Below are 20,817 nucleotides of genomic sequence, written 5' to 3' on the forward strand. Positions count from 1 at the left end.
ACCGAATGTCCACAAGGGGGCAGTATTGGCCAGGTAAATGAGGGACAACGGACAGGAAGTAGACTCCTGCTCACACCTCTCTTAGCTATTTGTTATTCCAGTAAAGGAGTGAACCAAGACCAAAGACCACCAAAGACCACTCCCCCCCTAAAGGAGTGAACCAAGACCAAAGACCACCAAAGACCACTCTAACCGAGACCAAGTGTGTCTCCACCTGATGTCTCCCCTTGTTTCCACCTGATGTCGTCCCCCCCCCCCCCCCCCCCCCCCCCGATGTCTCCCCCTGATGACTCCTCTTTGTACAGACTTACAGCTGGCCTCAGTGTTTCACTCTTTATACAGAGAAGTGGCGCCCTCTGCTGTTTGAATGTATTTTTACATTTAAAGGTCCAAACCCAGAATATGAGACGATCAAACTTTTCTTATATTCAGATCAGAGCTGTGATGATCAGCTGATAAGAACCTCTTTTAAAGACTTCTCCACTGCAGGACGTGAACAGAACTAGAACGAGGATAGAGATCATGTTTTTCATTTCACCAAGAGGGTGCAGAGAAGTAACGTTATGATGGGACATGAAAGTATGAAAAAAAGATTAGTCCCAGTGAGACGGTCCTCACTTTGACTATGAGCCGTCCAATCAGCTCACAATAACCATCATTCATCAACCATTTAATGAACATATGAGGCACATTACCTGAAGGGCTGCAGCTCAGAGAATCAGGAGTTACAATACCTGATTTATGTTTCTAATCCGTATAGGCTCCGCCCTCTTGTCTTGAAGGTTCCTGAGGATCATTGGTCATCAAATGTTTTAGTTTGGGAACATTTTATTTTTATTGACCAGTGCAAAGAAACAACGACTTGTTCAGTTACTAACAAATGTTGTAGAAATGGAAGCACTCAAAAGATCTCCAGAAGGCAGTTTGAGAGACAGTTCAGGTCTTTATTTAGAAAAACAAATATCTGTGTTTTATGTGCAGAGGAAACAGAGATTTAATCAAGTTCATCAGTCAAACAGCTTTTCTGTTTTTCATATTTAATAACCACCTTACGCTGCTTTTATTCCCCTTTTTGAGAGAATTCTGGGAAATCCTTCTGATTCAAATGTTTCAGTGGAAATCATTCAAAGGTCAAACCATCGCAGAGTCGCCCCAACATTTCACTTTGTTTATCTTCCAGGAGTAAACAAAAGATCGATCATGCACGAGATATTGTAAGTTAAATATTTTCACGTCCAGCCTAGGGGGGGGAGGAGATGCAGCATATACGTGACCCTCTCCTTCCTCACCCCCTAGGAAGACCAAACAAACGGATATGAAGCCCCCCGATACATGAGAGGGAGAGTAAATGACAAAATAACAAATCAAACATCTCACCGATAACAAAACTATCTTATCTGAAAAATAAACAAAAAGTCTCTAACTCACACCCCGAACAGAAAACAGGAGAAAAGTGTCTCAGGACTGTTTTTAGATTCAGAACAATGAAGAACGCGTTTTACAGTATTTACAAACTCCAGGATTTTAACTGACGCCGTCATCTACACCACAAGCTTTCCACGCCACAGTCACATTGTGAGAGAAGGATGAAGGCTTAACATCAACATAATCTTAACATTTTTGAATTCTGTTTTATCCTACTACAATTTTAAATATGTATTAATTTTAATATCTTATTGCTTTTATGTGTCGTATTTTATTTTCTCATTTTTATATATTTTTTTTTAATTCTTATTGGTGTGCATTAGTCTCTCAATGATTTTATAAACTACTTTTTTAATCAATAACTTTTCTGCACTCTTGTAAAGCACTTTGAACTGCAATTGAATTTGTCTGAGAGGTGCTGTATAAATAAAGTTTGATTGATTGATTGATTGAAGGCCAGGTGAGTCTGCTTCTGCAGTTCAACTACTAAAAGTGTTGTCAGCTCCTGTCCAATCACAAGCAAGCATGTGCTGTGCAGCACAGAGAAAAAGACACTTAATAAAAAAAAAATGGCACCTAATCACACATTACAATAAAAGACTCATCTGTGAGTTTTGTCTCTCCAGAGGTTACAAGAGGCGGCTGTGGTTCAGTGGTAGAGTCAGTCCCATCTCAACCGGCAGGTCGAAGGTTCGATCGCCAGATGCTGAAGCTACATGTCTGATATGTTCTTGGGTAAGACATTTAACCCCAAGTAGCTCCCTCTGCTTCATTGGCGACGTGTGAGTGTATGAATGGATGAGTTAATACACTGCAGCCTCTACCATCAGTGTGTGAATGTCTAGGTGTGACATGCGGAGTAAAAGCACTTTGAGTCGTCTGAAGACTAGAAAATAAATATACAAGCTCAAGTCCATTTACTGTTACCATCTGGTCAGTCTTCACTCCCAGAGTCAGAGAAGTCCTCAGTCTTGACCTCAACCTTAATATCAAAATGTCTCTCTGGATCTGAATTCCTGTTCGCTTCTGGTCCTCCACAGTCCTCTTCATCGACTCCTGTTTCAGAATCACTTTTCTCCTCTGATGTATTATTTGGTTGAAGCTCTGAAGCCTGATCTGAAACACAGTTGTGTCTTTGTAACTGGGTGGGCCAAGAGAAGCGTTGGTCACAGACCCTGCAGCTGAACGGTTTCTCTCCTCTGTGATGTGCCAGGTGTGTGGCCAGATTAGACTTGTGGTAAAATATTTTATCACACTTGGAGCAGCTCAATGGTTTCTCTTTTGAATGAATTAACATGTGTGCAGTCAGATAATATTTTTGGTGAAATCTTTTGTCACACTCGGGGCAGCCAAACGGTTTCTCTCCCGTGTGAACTAACATGTGTGCAGTCAGTTTAGATTTTTGGAGAAATCCTTTTCCACACTCAGTGCAGCTAAAGGGTTTCTCTCCTGTGTGAACGACCACGTGTCGGGCCAGACAAGACTTCCGTTTAAATCCTTTACCACAGTCAGAGCAGCTGAACAGTTTCTGTCCCGAGTGAACAACCATGTGTGCAGCTAGCTGCCCTTTCTTTGAAAATGTTTTACTACACAAAGAGCAGCAGAAGGGTTTCTCTTTTTGGTGTGTTTCCATGTGGTGAATTAGATATCCCTTTTGTTTGAAGGATTTGCCACACTCAGAGCAGCTGAAGGGTTTCTCATTTAGATGAATTCTCTTGTGCTGAATTAGATTTCCTTTTTGTTTGAATGATTTCCCGCACTCGGCGCAGCTAAAGAGTTTCTCTTTTAGATGAGTTCTTAAGTGTTGATTTAGATACCCTCTTTGACTGAAGTTTTTACCACATAAAGAGCAGCTGAAGGGTTTCTCTCCTGTGTGAGTTCTTATGTGTTTGATTAGATCCCGATTTGTTTTCAGTGTTTTCCCACACTCAGAGCAGCTATGTGATTTCTTATCAGTCTCTGAACTGTCGTCTTTAAAAAGATCCAAACTGTTTATCCCAGACTGTTCTTTTATCTCCCTCCGATCATCAATGTCACCAGTCTCAGGTTCAGAAGAGTCTTCGGTCTTGACCTCAATCTCTACTTGCAATTGTCCCTCTGGACCCGGGTTCCTGATTGGTTCTTGTCTAACACCATCCTCTTCAGCCCCGTCAGCACTTTCTGCCTCTCCTATCTCCTCATTCTGGTTTAGAAGCTCTGAAGCCTGATCTAGGACACACTTGTGTCTTTTTAGCTGTATATGCAAAGAAAAACTTTGGTCACAAACCCTGCAGCTGAAGGGCTTCACCTCGCTATGATTTGCCAAGTGAGGTGTCAGACTGCAACTGACTGGTTTCTCTCCTGAAGGAACCAAAGTGTGTGTAGTCATGTCAGACTCTTGGTGAAAGCTTTTATCTAACCCAGAGCAACTAGAGGCGTTTTCTTCTGAGTGAGCTAACATGTGTCTAGTCAGATTAGACTTTTGATGAAAACTTCTTCCACACTCAGTGCAGCTAAAGGGTTTCTCTCCTGTGTGAGCTATCATGTGCCTGTTCAGACAAGACTTGTGTTTAAATGTTTTGTCACAGTCCGAGCAGCTGAACAGTTTCTGTCCCAAGTGAACAAACCTGTGTGTGCTCAAATGAGACTTTTGGCGAAAACTTTTACCACACTCGGGGCAGCTGAAGGGTTTCTCTCCGGTGTGAACTCTCATGTGATGGATTAGACTCCGATTCTTCTGGAACGTTTTCCCACACTCAGAGCAGCTGTGTGATTTCTTTTGTCTCTTATCTTTAAGAAAGTCCAGATAGTTTAACACGGACTGATGTGCCGCTGTGTCCCTCCAATCATCACTGTCGTCAGTCTCATGTTCAAAAGAGTCTTCATTCTTGTGCTCAGTCTCTGGATGTAAATGTTTCTCTGGATCCGGGTTCCTGCCTGGTTCTGGTCCTCCACAGTCCTCTCCATCAGCTCCGGTTTCCATCTGTTCAGCTTGTCTCTGATGGAGCTGTGAGGCCTGAGGTTTCTCTTCTTCATCTTCACTCTTCACAATGACAGCAGTGAAAGGGAACTCCTCTTGAAGCTGCTCTCCCTCCTGACTGCTCCACAGATCCTCCTGTTCCTCTTTAATGCGTCGGGGCTCTGTGTCCTCCTGGTCCAGACTCGGGATCCACATCTGCTGCTCAGGAAGAAGCTCTCCAGCAGCTGCTGGAAGTCTGCAGAAAACACCAAAATACAACAACACACGTGATGAAAAGTGTTCATACTTAATCGATGTATAACAGTACTGATCTCTTTTCAATAAAGGATGCAGAGTTGAAACAGGGCGGAGTTAAAGGGAGGGAGATTAGGTCTACACTTTGTCACAGGGGGATGATAAGTCCGCCCTGTTGGATCTGTGGACCCATTTGTACGATTGTCATGGAGACAGAATATTATAAACACTGGGTCCTGGTAATGAAAAACTTTAAGTTAAACGTACAATGTGAAGAATTTCATGACGATGTTTACATTAAAATATCTAAATAATTAAAAATTGACTTAAACTATCTTATATATTTTATTTTGTTGAGTTCTTACATTCCCTCAAATTTCCCACCGTTATCAAAGCCAGAGAAATCTGTAATTTTATAGCTGTAACAGGACTTGTCTTGTCGAGTAGCAGAGAGAACTCCCATGATTCCCCGGCAGCCTCGACGTCATCTTTTGTTATTGTAGTATTGATTGAGAGCCCCCTGGTGGCAGAATCTAAATATTGTATCTTTAATTCCAGCTTAAGTTTATGCAAAAACCCCATACCTATTAAATGTTTTGATTCTTTGAAGGAGCAGTATGTAACTCTGACCCCTAGTGTTTAAAATGGGTACTGCGGTCTAAATTCTAAACATCATAGAGAGCTGTCTCCCCCCCCCCCCCTCTAGAGTCCATGCTCACACAGGTCACCATGTGGTGGACTCTGAAGCTTCAGTGTTTATCCAGCTCTGCATGGGTCTGTAAACCTTTCTGTGTTCTAACCTCTCTCCATTTTTCAAAAGCATCTCCAATATTGATCCTAGTTTGAGCACGTTTCTGCTCGTGGAGCTTATTAGAAACATGCAGAGGCTTTTTAGGTCGGGAACAATCACTTCTATCTGAACCACTTCTCTTGCCCGCTTCCATCGCTGCAACACCTGTTGACCTGATAACTGCTCTCATATCTGACAAACCGAGGGGCGTCCAAAATGGCCGTGTGGGGGGGGGGGGGGGGTCGGCTTAAAACCGCCTCCCTTCTCTGGTCCAAACAAATCCAGAGCATTCAGGAGCAGAATCTAAAGTTAGAAGGAGGACATACTGACTGCTGCATTGTTGTCAGAGAAGCCAGCACTTCAACATGTTTCCTTAATGATCAGATAGTAAGATACCTTTATCATCTCACTCTCTTCACATCTCACTGATTGGTCCTTTAATGTAAACATCAAATCCACAAAGCTGAATGTTGTTACTCCAAACCTCAGATCATGTTTTTTAAAAAGGAAACTGAGCAGCATGTTTTTATTAGACAGCTCCCCTCTCTCTGTTATTTACATGTTAAGATAACAATTAAACTGTTTCCGGTCGTGACGTCACCGTTAAGCTTAGACTAGAGCCGCACTTCTTCTCTGACTTGTGTTTTGTTTTGTGTTTTATAGAAAGAGGGGAGATCAGTGAGAGGAGGAACAGAAACAGAACAAACCTGCTCTGTGTTCGTGAAGCTGAGAGCTGAAAACATCGTCCAGGAGTTTCCATTTCCGGTCTCTCTCTCTCTTCTTCGGATCCACTTTGTCTCTCCTCGTCGTTTCAAACAAACCGGAAGTCTCTTCAGCAGCCGCAGATAGTCACAGTTTAACACAAAGACACTGAATATGTCTGCGTCAAAAAAACACGATTAACCCTCCATCAAACAGAAACTCTGTCCCCGGGTAGCATGCTAAGCTAAGCTAAGCTAAGCTAGCTGTGTGGTCTATGTGGAGATGAGTCAGAGCTGAGACTCTGAGATGAAGATAAACAAACATTCAGAGGTTTATTCAGACATACGGAGGCTCTGAAGGATCATTCCTGCTGCTGCTTTACACTCAAAACAAACACGACCCTCCTTACTGTTACGACCCGCCGCCATTTTGCTAAATACTTCTTCTTCTTCTTCTTCTTCTTCGTGTTTTACTGAAGTTGGTACATTACCGCCACCTACTGTTCCGGAGTTTTCTTCTTTTTTTTTACTTTTTTGGAGGTTTGCACCCATGAATGTTGCATTTCTCACTTCTTCATCCTGAACCAATAAATCACATTCCTGATCAGCTGTTCCTCCAGCTGTCTCCCCCTGTCCCCCTCCCCCCCTGGTGTCCCCCTCTTTGCACTAAGTTACAGCTGGCCTCAGTGTTTCACTCTTTATACAGAGAAGTGGCGCCCTCTGCTGTTTGAATGTATTTTTACATTTAAAGGTCCAAACCCAGAATATGAGACGATCAAACTTTTCTTAAATTCAGATCAGTTCTGTGATGATCAGCTGATAAGAACCTCTTTTAAATGTTTTAGTATGGAAACATTTTTTATTCACCCGGCCTCTCGGCAGAAACACAAATAAAGCCCTCCATGCTTTCTTCTTTGAAATCAAAGCTCCTGCATGTTTTTGTGTTTGCGTCTGAAATGAGTTTCCTTCGACAGGTTTCTTGGCTCGGCCTTAGAGAGAGGGGGGAGGAGCTCAAAGTAGAGCATCTGATCAGGATGTCTCCTGGACGCCTCCCTTTGGTGGTCGTCAGGGCAACTTACCTGAGAAGAGACCCCCCCGGGGTAGAGCTCGATGGAGGGGTTTTATATCCCATCAGACCTGGGACCGCCTCAGAATCCCCCCAGGAGCAGGAGGAGCTGGAAAACGATGCTGGGGAGAGGGAAGTCTGGGTTGACTTAGTGCGCCTGAAACACCAGCGCTAAAGATTCTCAAAGCATCATCTAATCGTTAATTCATGTTTCATGCAAAGAAATGATGATGTAGAAATGGAAGCACTCAAAAAGATCTCTGGAAGGAAGTTTGAGTGACAGTTCAGATCTTTATTTAGAAATACAAATATCTGTGTTTCATGTGCAGAGTAAACAGAGATTTAACAGCTTGTCTGTTTTCAATAATAACATCCTTACGCTGCTTTTATTCCCCTTTTTGAGAGAACAAAGAATTCTGGGAAATCCTTCTGATTCAAATGTTTCAGTGGAAATCATTCAAAGGTCAAACCATCGCAGAGTCGCCCCAACATTTCACTTTGTTTATCTTCCAGGAGTAAACAAAAGATCGATCATGCACGAGATATTGTAAGTTAAATATTTTCACGTCCAGCCTAGGGGGGGGAGGAGATGCAGCATATACGTGACCCTCTCCTTCCTCACCCCCGAGGAAGACCAAACAAACGGATATGAAGCCCCCCGATACATGAGAGGGAGAGTAAATGACAAAATAACAAATCAAACATCTCACCGATAACAAAACTATCTTATCTGAAAAATAAACAAAAAGTCTCTAACTCACACCCCGAACAGAAAACAGGAGAAAAGTGTCTCAGGACTGTTTTTAGATTCAGAACAATGAAGAACGCGTTTTACAGTATTTACAAACTCCAGGATTTTAACTGACGCCGTCATCTGCACCACGAGCTTTCCACGCCACAGTCACATTGTGAGAGAAGGATGAAGGCCAGGTGAGTCTGCTTCTGCAGTTCAACTACTAAAAGTGTCGTCAGCTCCTGTCCAATCACAAGCAAGCATGTGCAGCACAGCCCAGAGAAAAACAACAAAGAAAATCGCAACATTTCACTACAAGACTCATCTAACTGGTTTCTCTCCTGTGTGAGTTTTGTCTCTCCAGACTTGACAAGGGGCGGCTGTGGTTCAGTGGTAGAGTCGTCTGTCTCTCAACTGGAAACTTGGAGGTTCAAACCCCAGCTCCTGCAGCCACATGTCCGATGTGTCCTTGGGCTTGAAACTTAACCTCAAGTTGCTCCCGCGGCTTCATCAGCAGCGTCTGAATGTGTTTGAATGGTGTCCAATTACCATTTACAAGCTGAATGTATTACCACACTCAGAGCAGTGGAGTGGTTTCTCACCACTATCATATCTCATTTGACTGACAGGAACCTCGTTATTTTTCATAATTGGATCCTAACTGTTGTTCTCTGGTATCCTCCCAATCATCTAATTTTGTCTTCACTCCCAGAGTCAGAGAAGTCCTCAGTCTAGACCTCAACCTCAATTTCAAAATGTCTCTCTGGATCTGAATTCCTGTTCGCTTCCGGTCCTCCACAGTCCTCTTCATCGACTCCTGTTTCAGAATCACTTTTCTCCTCTAATGTATTATTTGGTTGAAGCTCTGAAGCCTGATCTGAAACACAGTTGTGTCTTTGTAACTGGTTGGGCCAAGAGAAGCGTTGGTCACAGACCCTGCAGCTGAACGGTTTCTCTCCTCTGTGATGTGCCAGGTGTGTGGCCAGATTAGACTTGTGGTAAAATATTCTATCACACTCGGAGCAGCTCAATGGTTTCTCTTTTGAGTGAACTAACATGTGTGCAGTCAGATAACCCTTTTTGGCAAATCTTTTTCCACACTCAGTGCAGCTAAAGGGTTTCTCTCCTGTGTGAACTCCCACGTGTCTGTCAAGAAAACACTTCCGTTTATATACTTTACCACAGTCAGAGCAGCTGAACAGGTTCTGTCCCGAGTGAACAACCTTGTGTGCAGCTAGTTGCCCATACCTTGAAAATGTTTGATCACACTCAGAGCAGCTCCAGGGTTTCTCTTTTTTTGAGTGAGACAACATGTGTGCAGTCAGATAACTCTTTTGGTGAAATGTTTTGTCACACTCCGGGCAGCTGAATGGTTTCTCTCCCGTGTGAACTAACATGTGTTCAGTCAGATAACACTTTTGGTAAAATCTTTTACCACACTCAGAGCAGCTAAAGGGTTTCTCTCCAGTGTGAACCACCACGTGTCTGGCAAGACAAGACATCCATTTAAATCCTTTACCACAGTAAGAGCAGCTGAACAGTTTCTGTCCCGAGTGAACAACCTCGTGTGCAGCTAGTTGCTTTTTCTTGGAAAATGTTTTATCGCACTTAGAGCAGCTCCATAGTTTCTCTCTTTTTGAGTGAATTAACATGTGTGCAGTCAGATAATACTTTAGGTAAAATCTTTTACCACACTCAGTGCAGCTAAAGGGTTTCTCTCCTGTGTGAACTCCCACGTGTCTGTCAAGACCAGACTGCTCTTTATATCCTTTACCACAGTCGGAGCACCTGAACAGTTTCTGTTCCGAGTGAACACCCATGTGTGCAGCTAGCTGCCCTTTCTTTGAAAATGTTTTACGACACAGAGAGCAGCAGAAGGGTTTCTCCTTTTGGTGCGTTTCCATGTGGTGAATCAGATATCCCTTTTGTTTGAAGGATTTGCCACACTCAGAGCAGCTGAAGGGTTTCTCGTTTAGATGAATTATCATGTGTTGATTTAGATACTCTTTTTGACTGAAGCTTATACCGCATAAAGAGCAGCTGAAGGGTTTCTCTCCTTTGTGAGTTCTCATGTGTTTGATTAGATCCCCATTTGTTTTCAATGTTTTCCCACACTCAGGGCAGCTTTGTGGTTTCTTATCAGTCTCTGAGCTGTCGTAAAATGTAAAATGATCCAGACGGTTTAAATGAGACTGTTCTTTTATCTCCCTCCGATCATCAATGTCACCAGTCTCAGAAGAGTTTTCGGTCTTGACCTCAATCTCTACTTGCAATTGTCCCTCTGGATCCGGGTTCCTGCCTGGTTCTGGTCCTCCACAGTCCTCTCCATCAGCTCTGGTTTCCATCTGTTCAGCTTGTCTCTGATGGAGCTGTGAGGCCTGAGGTTTCTCTTCATCTTCAGTCTTCACAATGACAGCAGTGAAAGGGAACTCCTCTTGAAGCTGCTCTCCCTCCTGACTGCTCCACAGATCCTCCTGTTCCTCTTTAATGCGTCGGGGCTCGGTGTCCTCCTGGTCCAGACTGGGGATCCACGTCTGCTGCTCAGGAGGAAGCTCTCCAGCAGCTGCTGGAAGTCTGCAGAAAACACCAAAATACAACAACACACGTGATGAAAAGTGTTCATACTTAATCGATGTATAACAGTACTGATCTCTTTTCAATAAAGGATGCAGAGTTGAAACAGGGCGGAGTTAAAGGGAGGGAGATTAGGTCTACACTTTGTCACAGGGGGATGATAAGTCCGCCCTGTTGGATCTGTGGACCCATTTGCACGACTGTGATGGAGACAGAATATTATAAACACTGGGTCCTGGTAATGAAGCACTTCAATTTAAATGTACAATGTGTAGAATTTCATTAAAATTTTTTCATTAGAATAACTAAATTAGAGGTGTGGCTTCTAAACTGAGCTGTGAGGTAAATGAAACCTCTGAACAACCAATCAGAGAGATCCCTCTTTACAACCGCCAACGCCGATTCAACATGTCGAATTGGCCAAAAAGCCGGACACACCGCAAAGACTAAGGGCAACGACTGCTCACCGACAGTCTAACTAGTAGGGCTGTTGAAATGAATCATTTAATCGATGCATCGCGACGCAGACTAGACGATTAATGCATCGATGCAGGGACAGGAAGTAATCGATGCTGACGAGGGTCAGAAAAAAGCATCTACTAACCTCTAGTTTGTTTTGAGCAGCGTTGAGTGAGTTTGTTTTACCTAAACACACACAGTGGTGTGTAATGAAAGTAACGTAGGCAGTGTTTCCCCTAGGTTTACAGCGTTGGGGTGGGTGGGGACAAGCCGACACAAACACTTCAAGGAATCTTGGTGTTCATGTGTTACTTTTAATGACAGACGTCCTTTTCTATCAGAAAGGTTCCTTAAATTACTTCTTTCCGACTCTATCCATATATCCTATCTCTACAATAAAGGCACAAAAAGCACAAAAATAAATCTTTGAAAAAAAATATTATTATTATTTATATAACTTGACCTCCAATATAATGGTAGGGGAAACACTGGTAGGCTAACAGAGGGATTTGTGACAGAAAACAACATAAATTGAGTCCCGGTCCTGGTCTTGCTGACTTTATGAGCAGAGTCAGCTGGTCCTGCAGGTTCAGACCACAGTGCTCCGCTGCAGGCTGAAACGGCTTGACTCGGTGTCTCTTTAATCGACCGCAGCTCGGGTTAGCATCTTCATCACAGGTAAAGGTTTAAACTGATGCCTCGCTGTCTTAAGTCCAGGATAACTAAAAGAAGGGGGCTGTGGCGGTGACTCGGGATAAAGTGAGCGGCTGTAAACACAGTAGACTCCCGACAGTATCACCGCTAAGTGCACTTCCGCTAAAGCTGATAAACACTTTCTACTTCCGACAAGTTCTTCACAATAAAAGTCCCCGGCCTATCTGTAGTTGAAGTGTTTTTAATGTGAAACATGCATATCAGGAAATTAGGTGTTTACAGCAGTAGCAACTTAACACAACTCGTCTGAAATAAAAAGAAACAAAACTTAACCTGAACAAAGCTCACAGCTAAAGACTACAACGTCCTGAGAAGAGAACACACAGAGAAACATAATACTGTCATCTAATAAACTAAACTTATTACCTATACTGTAGGCTACCTCTATAATGTATTATAACCATCGATGGCTCCACAGTGCTCCCTTCCCCCCCCCACATCCGTAACCTTGGTGTCATCTCACCAAACCCTCTCCTCCGACAAACACATTAAACAAATCACCAAAACAGCCTTTTTCCACCTCAGAAACATCGCCCGCCTCCGCCCATCCCTCTCATTCTCAGCTGCAGAGACCCTCACCCACGCATTCATCACCTCCAGATTAGACTACTGCAACAGTCTCCTCTACAGATCACCATCACACTCACTCAAGAACTTCAATACATTCAGAACTCCGCTGCTCGTCTCCTCACACACTCCCTCACCAGAGACCACATCACCCCCGTCCTTCATGACCTCCACTGGCTCCCCACAACCTAGACCACATCACCCCCGTCCTTCATGACCTCCACTGGCTCCCCACAACCTAGACCACATCACCCCCGTCCTTCATGACCTCCACTGGCTCCCCACAACCTAGACCACATCACCCCTGTCCTTCATGACCTCCACTGGCTCCCCGTCCCCTAGACCACATCACCCCCGTCCTTCATGACCTCCACTGGCTCCCTGTCCCCTAGACCACATCACCCCTGTTCTTCATGACCTCCACTGGCTCCCTGTCCCCTAGACCACATCACCCCTGTTCTTCATGACCTCCACTGGCTCCCCATCCCCTAGACCACATCACCCCTGTTCTTCATGACCTCCACTGGCTCCCCATCCCCTAGACCACATCACCCCTGTTCTTCATGACCTCCACTGGCTCCCCATCCCCTAGACCACATCACCCCTGTTCTTCATGACCTCCACTGGCTCCCCGTCCCCTAGACCACATCACCCCTGTTCTTCATGACCTCCACTGGCTCCCCGTCCCCTAGACCACATCACCCCTGTTCTTCATGACCTCCACTGGCTCCCCGTCCCCTAGACCACATCACCCCTGTTCTTCATGACCTCCACTGGCTCCCCATCCCCTAGACCACATCACCCTCGTCCTTCATGACCTCCACTGGCTCCCCGTCCCCTAGACCACATCACCCCCGTCCTTCATGACCTCCACTGGCTCCCAGTCCCCCAGCGCATCAACTTCAAGCTCCTCATCATCACCTTCACCTCTGGAACTCTCTCCCTAAAAACATCAGAGACTCCCCCCACACTCACCTCCTTCAAGAAATCCCTCAAAACTCACCTCTTCATCACCGCCTACAACCACTAACTCCCCCCCCTCCCCCACATTACTTCATTGTACTGTCCTCATCGTTTTTTTGTTTTGTTTTTATGGTTTTATATTTTGTCCTAGAGTTCCTAGAGAAGCGCTATAATAAAACAATATATTATTATTAATTTTAACTTAAAATGTAAAGATATTAATAATCACATTGTTGTCTGAAGCACTTTTTAAATTACACAAAAGGAGTTCATATTTTTAACTGTTTGTCTGTTTATGAAAAAGTAGACATGTGCAGTAAAATAGAAAATTGAGGATGAATCGTGATATCGAATCGAATCGCGAGACCAGTGAAGAGTCACAGCTCTACTCACAACGGACCGACGGCCGACGATCTCATTGGTGTGTCAGGGCTGACTGTGTGTGTGTGTGTGTGTGCAGGTCTGACTGTGTGTGTGTGTGTGTGTGTGTGTGTGTGTGTGTGTGTGTGTGCAGGTCTGACTGTCTGTGTGTGTGTGTGTGTAGGTCTGACTGTGTGTGTGTGTGTGTGTGTGTGTGTGTGTGTGTGTGTGTGTGTGTGTGTGTGTGTGTGTGTGTGTGTGTGTGCAGGTCTGACTGTGTGTGTGTGTGTGTGTGTGTGCAGGTCTGACTGTGTGTGTGTGTGTGCAGGTCTGACTGTCTGTGTGTGTGTGTGTGTGTGTGTGTGTAGGTCTGACTCTGTGTGTGTGTGTGTGTGTGTGTGTGTGTGTGTGTGTGTGTGTGCAGGTCTGACTGTGTGTGTGTGTGTGTGTGTGTGTGTGTGTGTGTGTGTGTGTGTGTGTGTGTGTGTGTGTGTGTGTGTGTGTGTGTGTGTGTGTGTGTGTGGAGCTCGGGCCCAAAGTAGGCGACGGATTCTGGACTGAACATCAAATCCACAAAGTTAAATGTTGTTCCTCTAAACCTCAGATCATGTTTTTATTAGACAGCTCCTCTCTCTCTGTTATTTACATGTTAAGATAACAATTAAACTGTTTCCGGTCGTGACGTCACCGTAAAGCTTAGACTAGAGCCGCACTTCTTCTCTGACTTGTGTTTTGTTTTGTGTTTTATAGAAAGAGGGGAGATCAGTGAGAGGAGGAACAGAAACAGAACAAACCTGCTCTGTGTTCGTGAAGCTGAGAGCTGAAAACATCGTCCAGGAGTTTCCATTTCCGGTCTCTCTCTCTCTTCTTCGGATCCACTTTGTCTCTCCTCGTCGTTTCAAACAAACCGGAAGTCTCTTCAGCAGCCGCGGATAGACACAGGTTAACACAAAGACACTGAATATGTCTGCGTCAAAAAAACACGATTAACCCTCCATCAAACAGAAACTCTGTCCCCGGGTAGCATGCTAAGCTAAGCTAAGCTAAGCTAGCTGTGTGGTCTATGTGGAGATGAGTCAGAGCTGAGACTCTGAGATGAAGATAAACAAACATTCAGAGGTTTATTCAGACATACGGAGGCTCTGAAGGATCATTCCTGCTGCTGCTTTACACTCAAAACAAACACGACCCTCCTTACTGTTACGACCCGCCGCCATTTTGCTAAATACTTCTTCTTCTTCTTCTTCGTGTTTTACTGAAGTTGGTACATTACCGCCACCTACTGGACTTTAATTACTAATCCCTATAATTAAAAAAAAGACTGAGTAGATGATTGGGAGGAGACAAGAGAACAAGTTAGGATCCAACGAGGAAGAAAAATATTATTATTATTATTATTATTATTATTAATAATAATAATAATAATAATAATAATAATAATAATAAATAAAAATAAAAAAATACATTAAAAAAAAAAATTATTATGGTCTGATTGATCATTTTTCAGTTAATTTAAACTATTAAGATTATAGTACCTTCAGCTCAAGTCATAAGTCCATGAGGACTGACCATAGACTGTTAGAGACTGACACTGCGCTCCCTCTAGTGGACAGATAGAAAACTACAACAACACAATAAAACACAACACATCGTTTTATTTCTGTTTTTGTTGTGACTGGGAGAGCGAAAGTTTGTAAAGTTTCCTTGTGTATCTTGTTAGTTTATTTGTTCTGTTAAAGTTGTTAAAAAGATCAACGTTATACATTCATGTTAGTTAGAAGAAAGCTCTTTTTAAAAACCGTTGACCGGAAGCACTCGTTTGCTGTTCTGTGTGAGTTTTACAGTTGATTGAATGTTGCTGAGTGAGCCGTTAAAACAACACCGCCCTCATGTGGCCACAGGACGTTACTGCACTGAAGTCGAGTTAAGACAAAACAGTTTTTCTTATTGTTAAACTTGGTTTTATATATTATTTTACATCTATTTATATTATTTGACCTTTTATATATTACATAACCTCCATTTGTTTTCTTTTAACCTTTAATATCATATAATTTATCATATCGTTTAAAGTTTTCTTTACTTTTCTTCAAAATATGTGAGTTACCCTTAAATAGTTTATGAGTTATTCTGTGTTAATTCAGTAGCAGATTTGGAAAAGTTTTTACATAACTAGATAATGTTTGTGATTGATCTATCTTGGTTAATCTTTTTCCCATTGTTACCAGTTAAACCAGTTAAAACAAAAGAATGGACTCCTCATCATCTGTGCTCTCTTGTGCTTATCAACAGATCACTGATGACTGACTGATTGGTATGAATCATAGACTGTAAATATTATGAATCCCTAAACTTGTGAACCCCAGAGCCCCCTAGACTGTAAATGTAAAGGGCGTAGCCCCACAGAGTGATAGTACTTCCGGTCACTGACATAAAATAAAAATAAAAAAAACCTTTTCAACATCACACATTGACCTTTGTTACCGTTCCTTTGAGCCTTTTGACATCAGTTTATGATCCATAACCACTTCCTGTTTCTGTGCTTTAGTTCATTAACTAGACTCTTCTCCTCTGTCGCCCCCTACTGGTGAAAGGAACTAAAGTCCATTTGATCTGCAGAGTCCCTTTGCACCTTTAAGAAAAAGCTAAAGACCCAGCTCTTTATGACCACCTACCACCTTAATGATATTATTGATGATGATGGTTTTGTTTGATAATGATGATGAAGATATTTAGGATAGTTTTGATGCTGATTAGATCTCTGAAGAACAGCTGTCGATGTTGTGCTCTGCCTCTGGAGTGATATTTTTGGATAGGTAGTCGAATTTAAATCAGGAGAGAAAAGTGAAGAAAAAAAAGATTTATTATAATGGATAACATGGAAATGTGACTTGACAGAAATCCTTTGGCGCTTGGACTCTATGGGGGTGATTGATGTTTGAAGAATGACAATTGTGAGCGTGGACAGAATAAATCCCCCGATGGAGTCCAGACCCTGGTGGTGCTGAAGCTGAGGACATGATGAGACCGGATGGGTGAAGAATTGATGGATGATGATTCTGTGAAAACGGGCGGTGATGGGGAGGTGGAGGGGCGCACGAAACATCAACATGAAGGAACTAAAGGCAGAGAAAGAATCACATTTAAAAGAGAGCAGAACGATGATAGGCTGACAATGAAGGAGGAACGCCACGCCATTGGTTAGATGAGACCGCTGACGAGACAGCTGATTATCCAATGACAGCTGGAGAATAACAGGGGAAACGTGAGCGAGCGTGCAAAAAGTGATGAGAGAAAGACCCGATCGTGAAGACAAATATAAAGTCTTCCTGACTGAACTTACACCAGAGCTTCATAGAAGAGACCAACACGTTTTTAATGTTTGGCAGGGAAAACAAGTTTTTAACAACAGAAAAAGGCTGAAAGAAAATCTGCAGTAACATTTTCTTTATGTGAAAAGATTTTTTAAACAATTTATTTTATTCTCATTTATGGAAAACACACACAGGTCTTCATATCTGGAAATCTGCTCCTCATTTATTCAGACACTTTATGTGAAATCACAAGAAGACACACACTTTGAATGTTTAAGGGCTTTATTGAAACACTAAATCTATATTTACAGACAGCTTCACAGAGAAACATTCAACATCCCACCAACCATTCAAGATCTTAACTCAAATAAAACTAACAACTTTTCTTTTCATCACATCAATGTGTTATCAGCTGAAGCATTTAAACTTCATTTAAAAATATATATCACAGAAGAAAAAACAACATAGTCCTGATTACTAATGAAAAACCTGAAAACACAAACATTATAAATCTCTTGAGCCTCGTTTAAATCAACACACTTCATTACTTATGCAGAAATAAACAGTACTGAGGAGCTGGTGAATGGAGGCTGTAGTCCTACAAGCGGGCGGACCAGGTTCAAATCCGACCTGTGGCTCCTTTCCTGCACGTCATTCCCCGCTCTCTCTCTCTCCCTGATTTCAGACTCTATCCTCTGTCCTATCTCTACAGTAAAGGTACGAAAAGCCCAAAAATAAATCTTAAAAAAAAGAAATAAGTGATACTATTTACACAACTGGAAAACAAAATGTATCATGTTTGTATTGTGTGTGTGTGTGTGTGTGTGTGTGTGTGTGTGTGTGTGTGTGTGTGTGTGTGTTACAGTGTGTTTGTGTGTGTGTGTGTGTGTGTGTGTGTGTGTTAGTTACTGGTATGTTTTCTACATGTTGGATTTAGTTATACTTTAAAGATGGAGTACTTTGACAAAAACCTGTATCAAATAAATCATGAGAAAACTGGAGCACAGTTCATCATTGGATAATAAAAAGAAAAACATCTTCATGGACACTTAAAGACGCTCAGGGGACCAAATTCTCAACGCTCAATTCTGTTTCTTTTCTCCAAGTGGTCGAACACAACAAGAGACCAACAGCAGGGCTTTCTCAGAATCTTCAATAAAACATCCTCTGGTTGATGTTTCTGTATTTTACAGCCACACATCATCATGATGTCGGACACTATGAGTATGGATCAGTTACTGGGGAGGTTTATCTGTGTGTGTGTGTGTGTGTGTGTGTGTGTGTGTGTCTTTATTAACGTATTTATCACCAACATTTGTTTTAGCACAAAGCTCTGAACACCAGAAGTATAAAAATCCAACTCTGATGGATTTTAGATCAACACACAAATCTTTCTTCAACACATGAAGAGCGGCGTGATGCCGTCATAGATTCATCTTCTGATTCTCTCCAGGTGACGAAAAAATAAATCATCAAGTTTTCATTTAAATGTATTTAAGCGTCTTTTATCAGCGGAAAAGCTTTTTATATTTGAAACTAACGTCACCAAACAACCCTAATGTTGGAGAAGATTTGTAAAGCATTTGTCAACTCTTTTTCAAACTTGTTTTCTTTGTATTTCAAAGATTTAAATTTAAATTCCCAACTCTGATCACTTCATGTCTGATACGATGAGAGCCAATTAATTCCCAGGAGAGCGAGTCGGTCTGCTCCTTGTTTCAGTGCAGAACGTACCCGTAAACCTTTAGAACAAAAAGACAGAAGAGAAAACATGACATTAAATAATATTTATCATCACTTTTTTACAGAATTTATCCACAAATCCAGGTTTTAACATCAAGGTCAAAGGTCACGGTGATTTCATCATTTAAGCACCTTTCTTTAAATCATCTCCCTTCACTTCAAATAAACTTTTTCACTAAAATGAGTCATCAACTTTTTTACAATAACAAAGAAACGATCTCCTTTATGCAGTTTTATAATCAGATTTAAAGAATTACTGTAACAACCAAAAAGAAAAGAATAAGCTCGTATATGAAAACACACACACACACACACACACACACACACACACACACACACACACACACACACACACACACACACACACACACACACACACACACACACACACACACACACACACACACACACACACACACACACACACACACACACACACACACACACTCCTGATTCCTCTTCCCCATTCACCTGTGACTCTCTTTTCTCTCTGCCTGTAACTATGGTTACCGCCTCTGTCCAGGTGACGCAGCAGCAGAAGTAATGTTTACATGCAGTGTCTTCCTGACTTACCACACACACCACCAGAACAATGACTATATCCTGAATGAAAGGCTTATTTCATGTAACTCACTGGGTTCAGGGTCGTCTCTTTGTCTTTTAGGTATTTGGATTTGGAAGCATCATTTGTTGCACAGCCGAGTCGTTTACCGCTGTAAGATCAGAAACACAATGTTAGCACACATCCGACTCTGAAACCATCATTTACACCAGAAAACACTCCAGAAACCCTTTTTCATTTACAGAGTTCATTTAAGGTCAAACTTAATATAATAAAATCAAGTTCTACTTACGGGATGGAGGGCGTTTGGCTGAAACAGAAAAAAAAAGATTGTTATAGATTTATTTCATTGAAGGTTATTTAAGGTTCCCTCAAGAGAACTATTCACCAGATGTAAATATAAAAAACATGTTTGAATGTTTCCACTTTGCTCTCTCACCATTTCTCTTCTTATACAGGCAGAATCCAGCCGCACAGACGATGGTTACAAGAAGGAGAACAACAACGATGATGACAATGATCATGTAGATGGAATTCACTGTTGAACACAAACAACACACAGTCACACAACCTGTGATCAAACAGGTTAAAGGTTCATTAAAGACAAAGTTTCTCCTTCTGTCAGTTAGCTCGTCTTCATCACTGTACCTTTGATTCATTTTCTACATGTAGTTGTTTTTTCCCTTCACCTTTATGTCTTTTATTTCCATGTTTGATTGTGGCACAATGGTAACCGCTAACGATTACATTCAAACCCTTTTTTCTCAATATTATTGATTTAAACTAATTTAAACGTTGATGCGGCTGCACTGTGGTAACGAGCGGACAGACGGTAAAAAACTAAACTATTCTGTCCATTAATAATCTCTTTAAAGATCTCTGTGTTTGTTTCATCCTGATCCAAACCTTTAAACTCTTTTTCTGAATACTTTTACAATTTGAAGAGTTTGAAAGAAAGAAAAAGTCACAACTAAACTTTCCCTCCATCACACGACTGTTACAGTCAAATCCTCTCTTCCATCACTTCTCATCGAGGTCTTACCGGAGTTGGTCTTGATCTCTCGTTTGTCCAGTTTGGTGACGATGTCCTCCTTCACACCAGAGAGCTGAAACACACAGTCGTACTTCCCCCAGTCATCAGAGGGCAGTTGAAGGTCAGCGCTGATCTGGAAGGAGCCGTCGTGGTTGGGGAGGATCTCTCCCTTGTCCACTTCCTCGTGAAGCTCCTCTCCATCTTTCCTCCAGAACATCATGGCTCTGTTGGGGTAGAAACCTGTAGCGTGGCAGGTGACCCGAGAGGAGGGAGTCTTCTGGAGGAGAGACACTGTGGGGAGGTCTGGAGGACAAACAGGAAGACAGATTATAGTTTCTTTATCAGGATTTACTCTTAAATACTGTTACAACTCATGTTTGATGACACTTTTTAAATGTACTGGTAAAAAAAGGGACTTTAAAATCCAGTGAGTCAACAATGAAAATCAACCTTATTAAAGTATAATTCAAAGAAGAGAGGGTCAGAGGGGAAGAAACAGAAGAAGAGAGGTGAGGGGGGTTCAGATGGATTGATGAAGAAGAAGAAGAGGAGAGAGAGAAAGTACAATAAAAACACAGAGAAACTTTGAGAGAGAGCGATGAGCAGCAGAGAGAAAGAGA

General features: G+C 42.3%; 3 protein-coding genes across 3 annotated transcripts in view; all 3 read right to left on the reverse strand.

The window, feature by feature from the left end:
• Nucleotides 1-923: 923 nt before the first annotated feature.
• LOC132991062 (zinc finger protein 569-like) lies at nt 924-14,781 on the reverse strand. The gene is made up of 3 exons (XM_061059649.1): nt 14,450-14,781; nt 6,116-6,205; nt 924-4,619 (listed from the first exon to the last, which is right to left on the reverse strand). The coding sequence occupies exons 2-3, from the start codon at nt 6,166-6,168 to the stop codon at nt 2,360-2,362; spliced, it is 2,313 nt and encodes a 770-aa protein (XP_060915632.1). The 5' UTR covers nt 6,169-6,205; nt 14,450-14,781; the 3' UTR covers nt 924-2,359.
• Nucleotides 7,453-14,502, reverse strand: LOC132991072 (gastrula zinc finger protein XlCGF57.1-like). The gene is made up of 2 exons (XM_061059661.1): nt 14,340-14,502; nt 7,453-10,482 (listed from the first exon to the last, which is right to left on the reverse strand). Exons 1-2 carry the CDS (start codon nt 14,390-14,392, stop codon nt 8,640-8,642), a joined length of 1,896 nt encoding a protein of 631 aa, XP_060915644.1. The 5' UTR covers nt 14,393-14,502; the 3' UTR covers nt 7,453-8,639.
• A 2,342-nt stretch (nt 14,782-17,123) lies between the features above and the next one.
• LOC132991093 (major histocompatibility complex class I-related gene protein-like) overlaps nt 17,124-20,817 on the reverse strand; it is a 28,122-nt gene continuing 24,428 nt past the window's right edge. Inside the window, exons 4-8 of the mRNA XM_061059706.1 lie at nt 20,207-20,500; nt 19,604-19,702; nt 19,457-19,474; nt 19,237-19,315; nt 17,124-18,601 (exon numbers count right to left, since the gene is read on the reverse strand). Coding sequence (XP_060915689.1) covers nt 19,263-19,315; nt 19,457-19,474; nt 19,604-19,702; nt 20,207-20,500 — 464 coding nt within the window. The 3' untranslated portion in view covers nt 17,124-18,601; nt 19,237-19,262. The remainder of the gene's footprint in view (nt 18,602-19,236; nt 19,316-19,456; nt 19,475-19,603; nt 19,703-20,206; nt 20,501-20,817) is intronic.

The sequence above is a fragment of the Labrus mixtus genome, chromosome 16 (genome assembly GCF_963584025.1).
Source record: "Labrus mixtus chromosome 16, fLabMix1.1, whole genome shotgun sequence".
In the NCBI taxonomy this organism is placed as follows: Eukaryota; Metazoa; Chordata; class Actinopteri; order Labriformes; family Labridae; genus Labrus; species Labrus mixtus.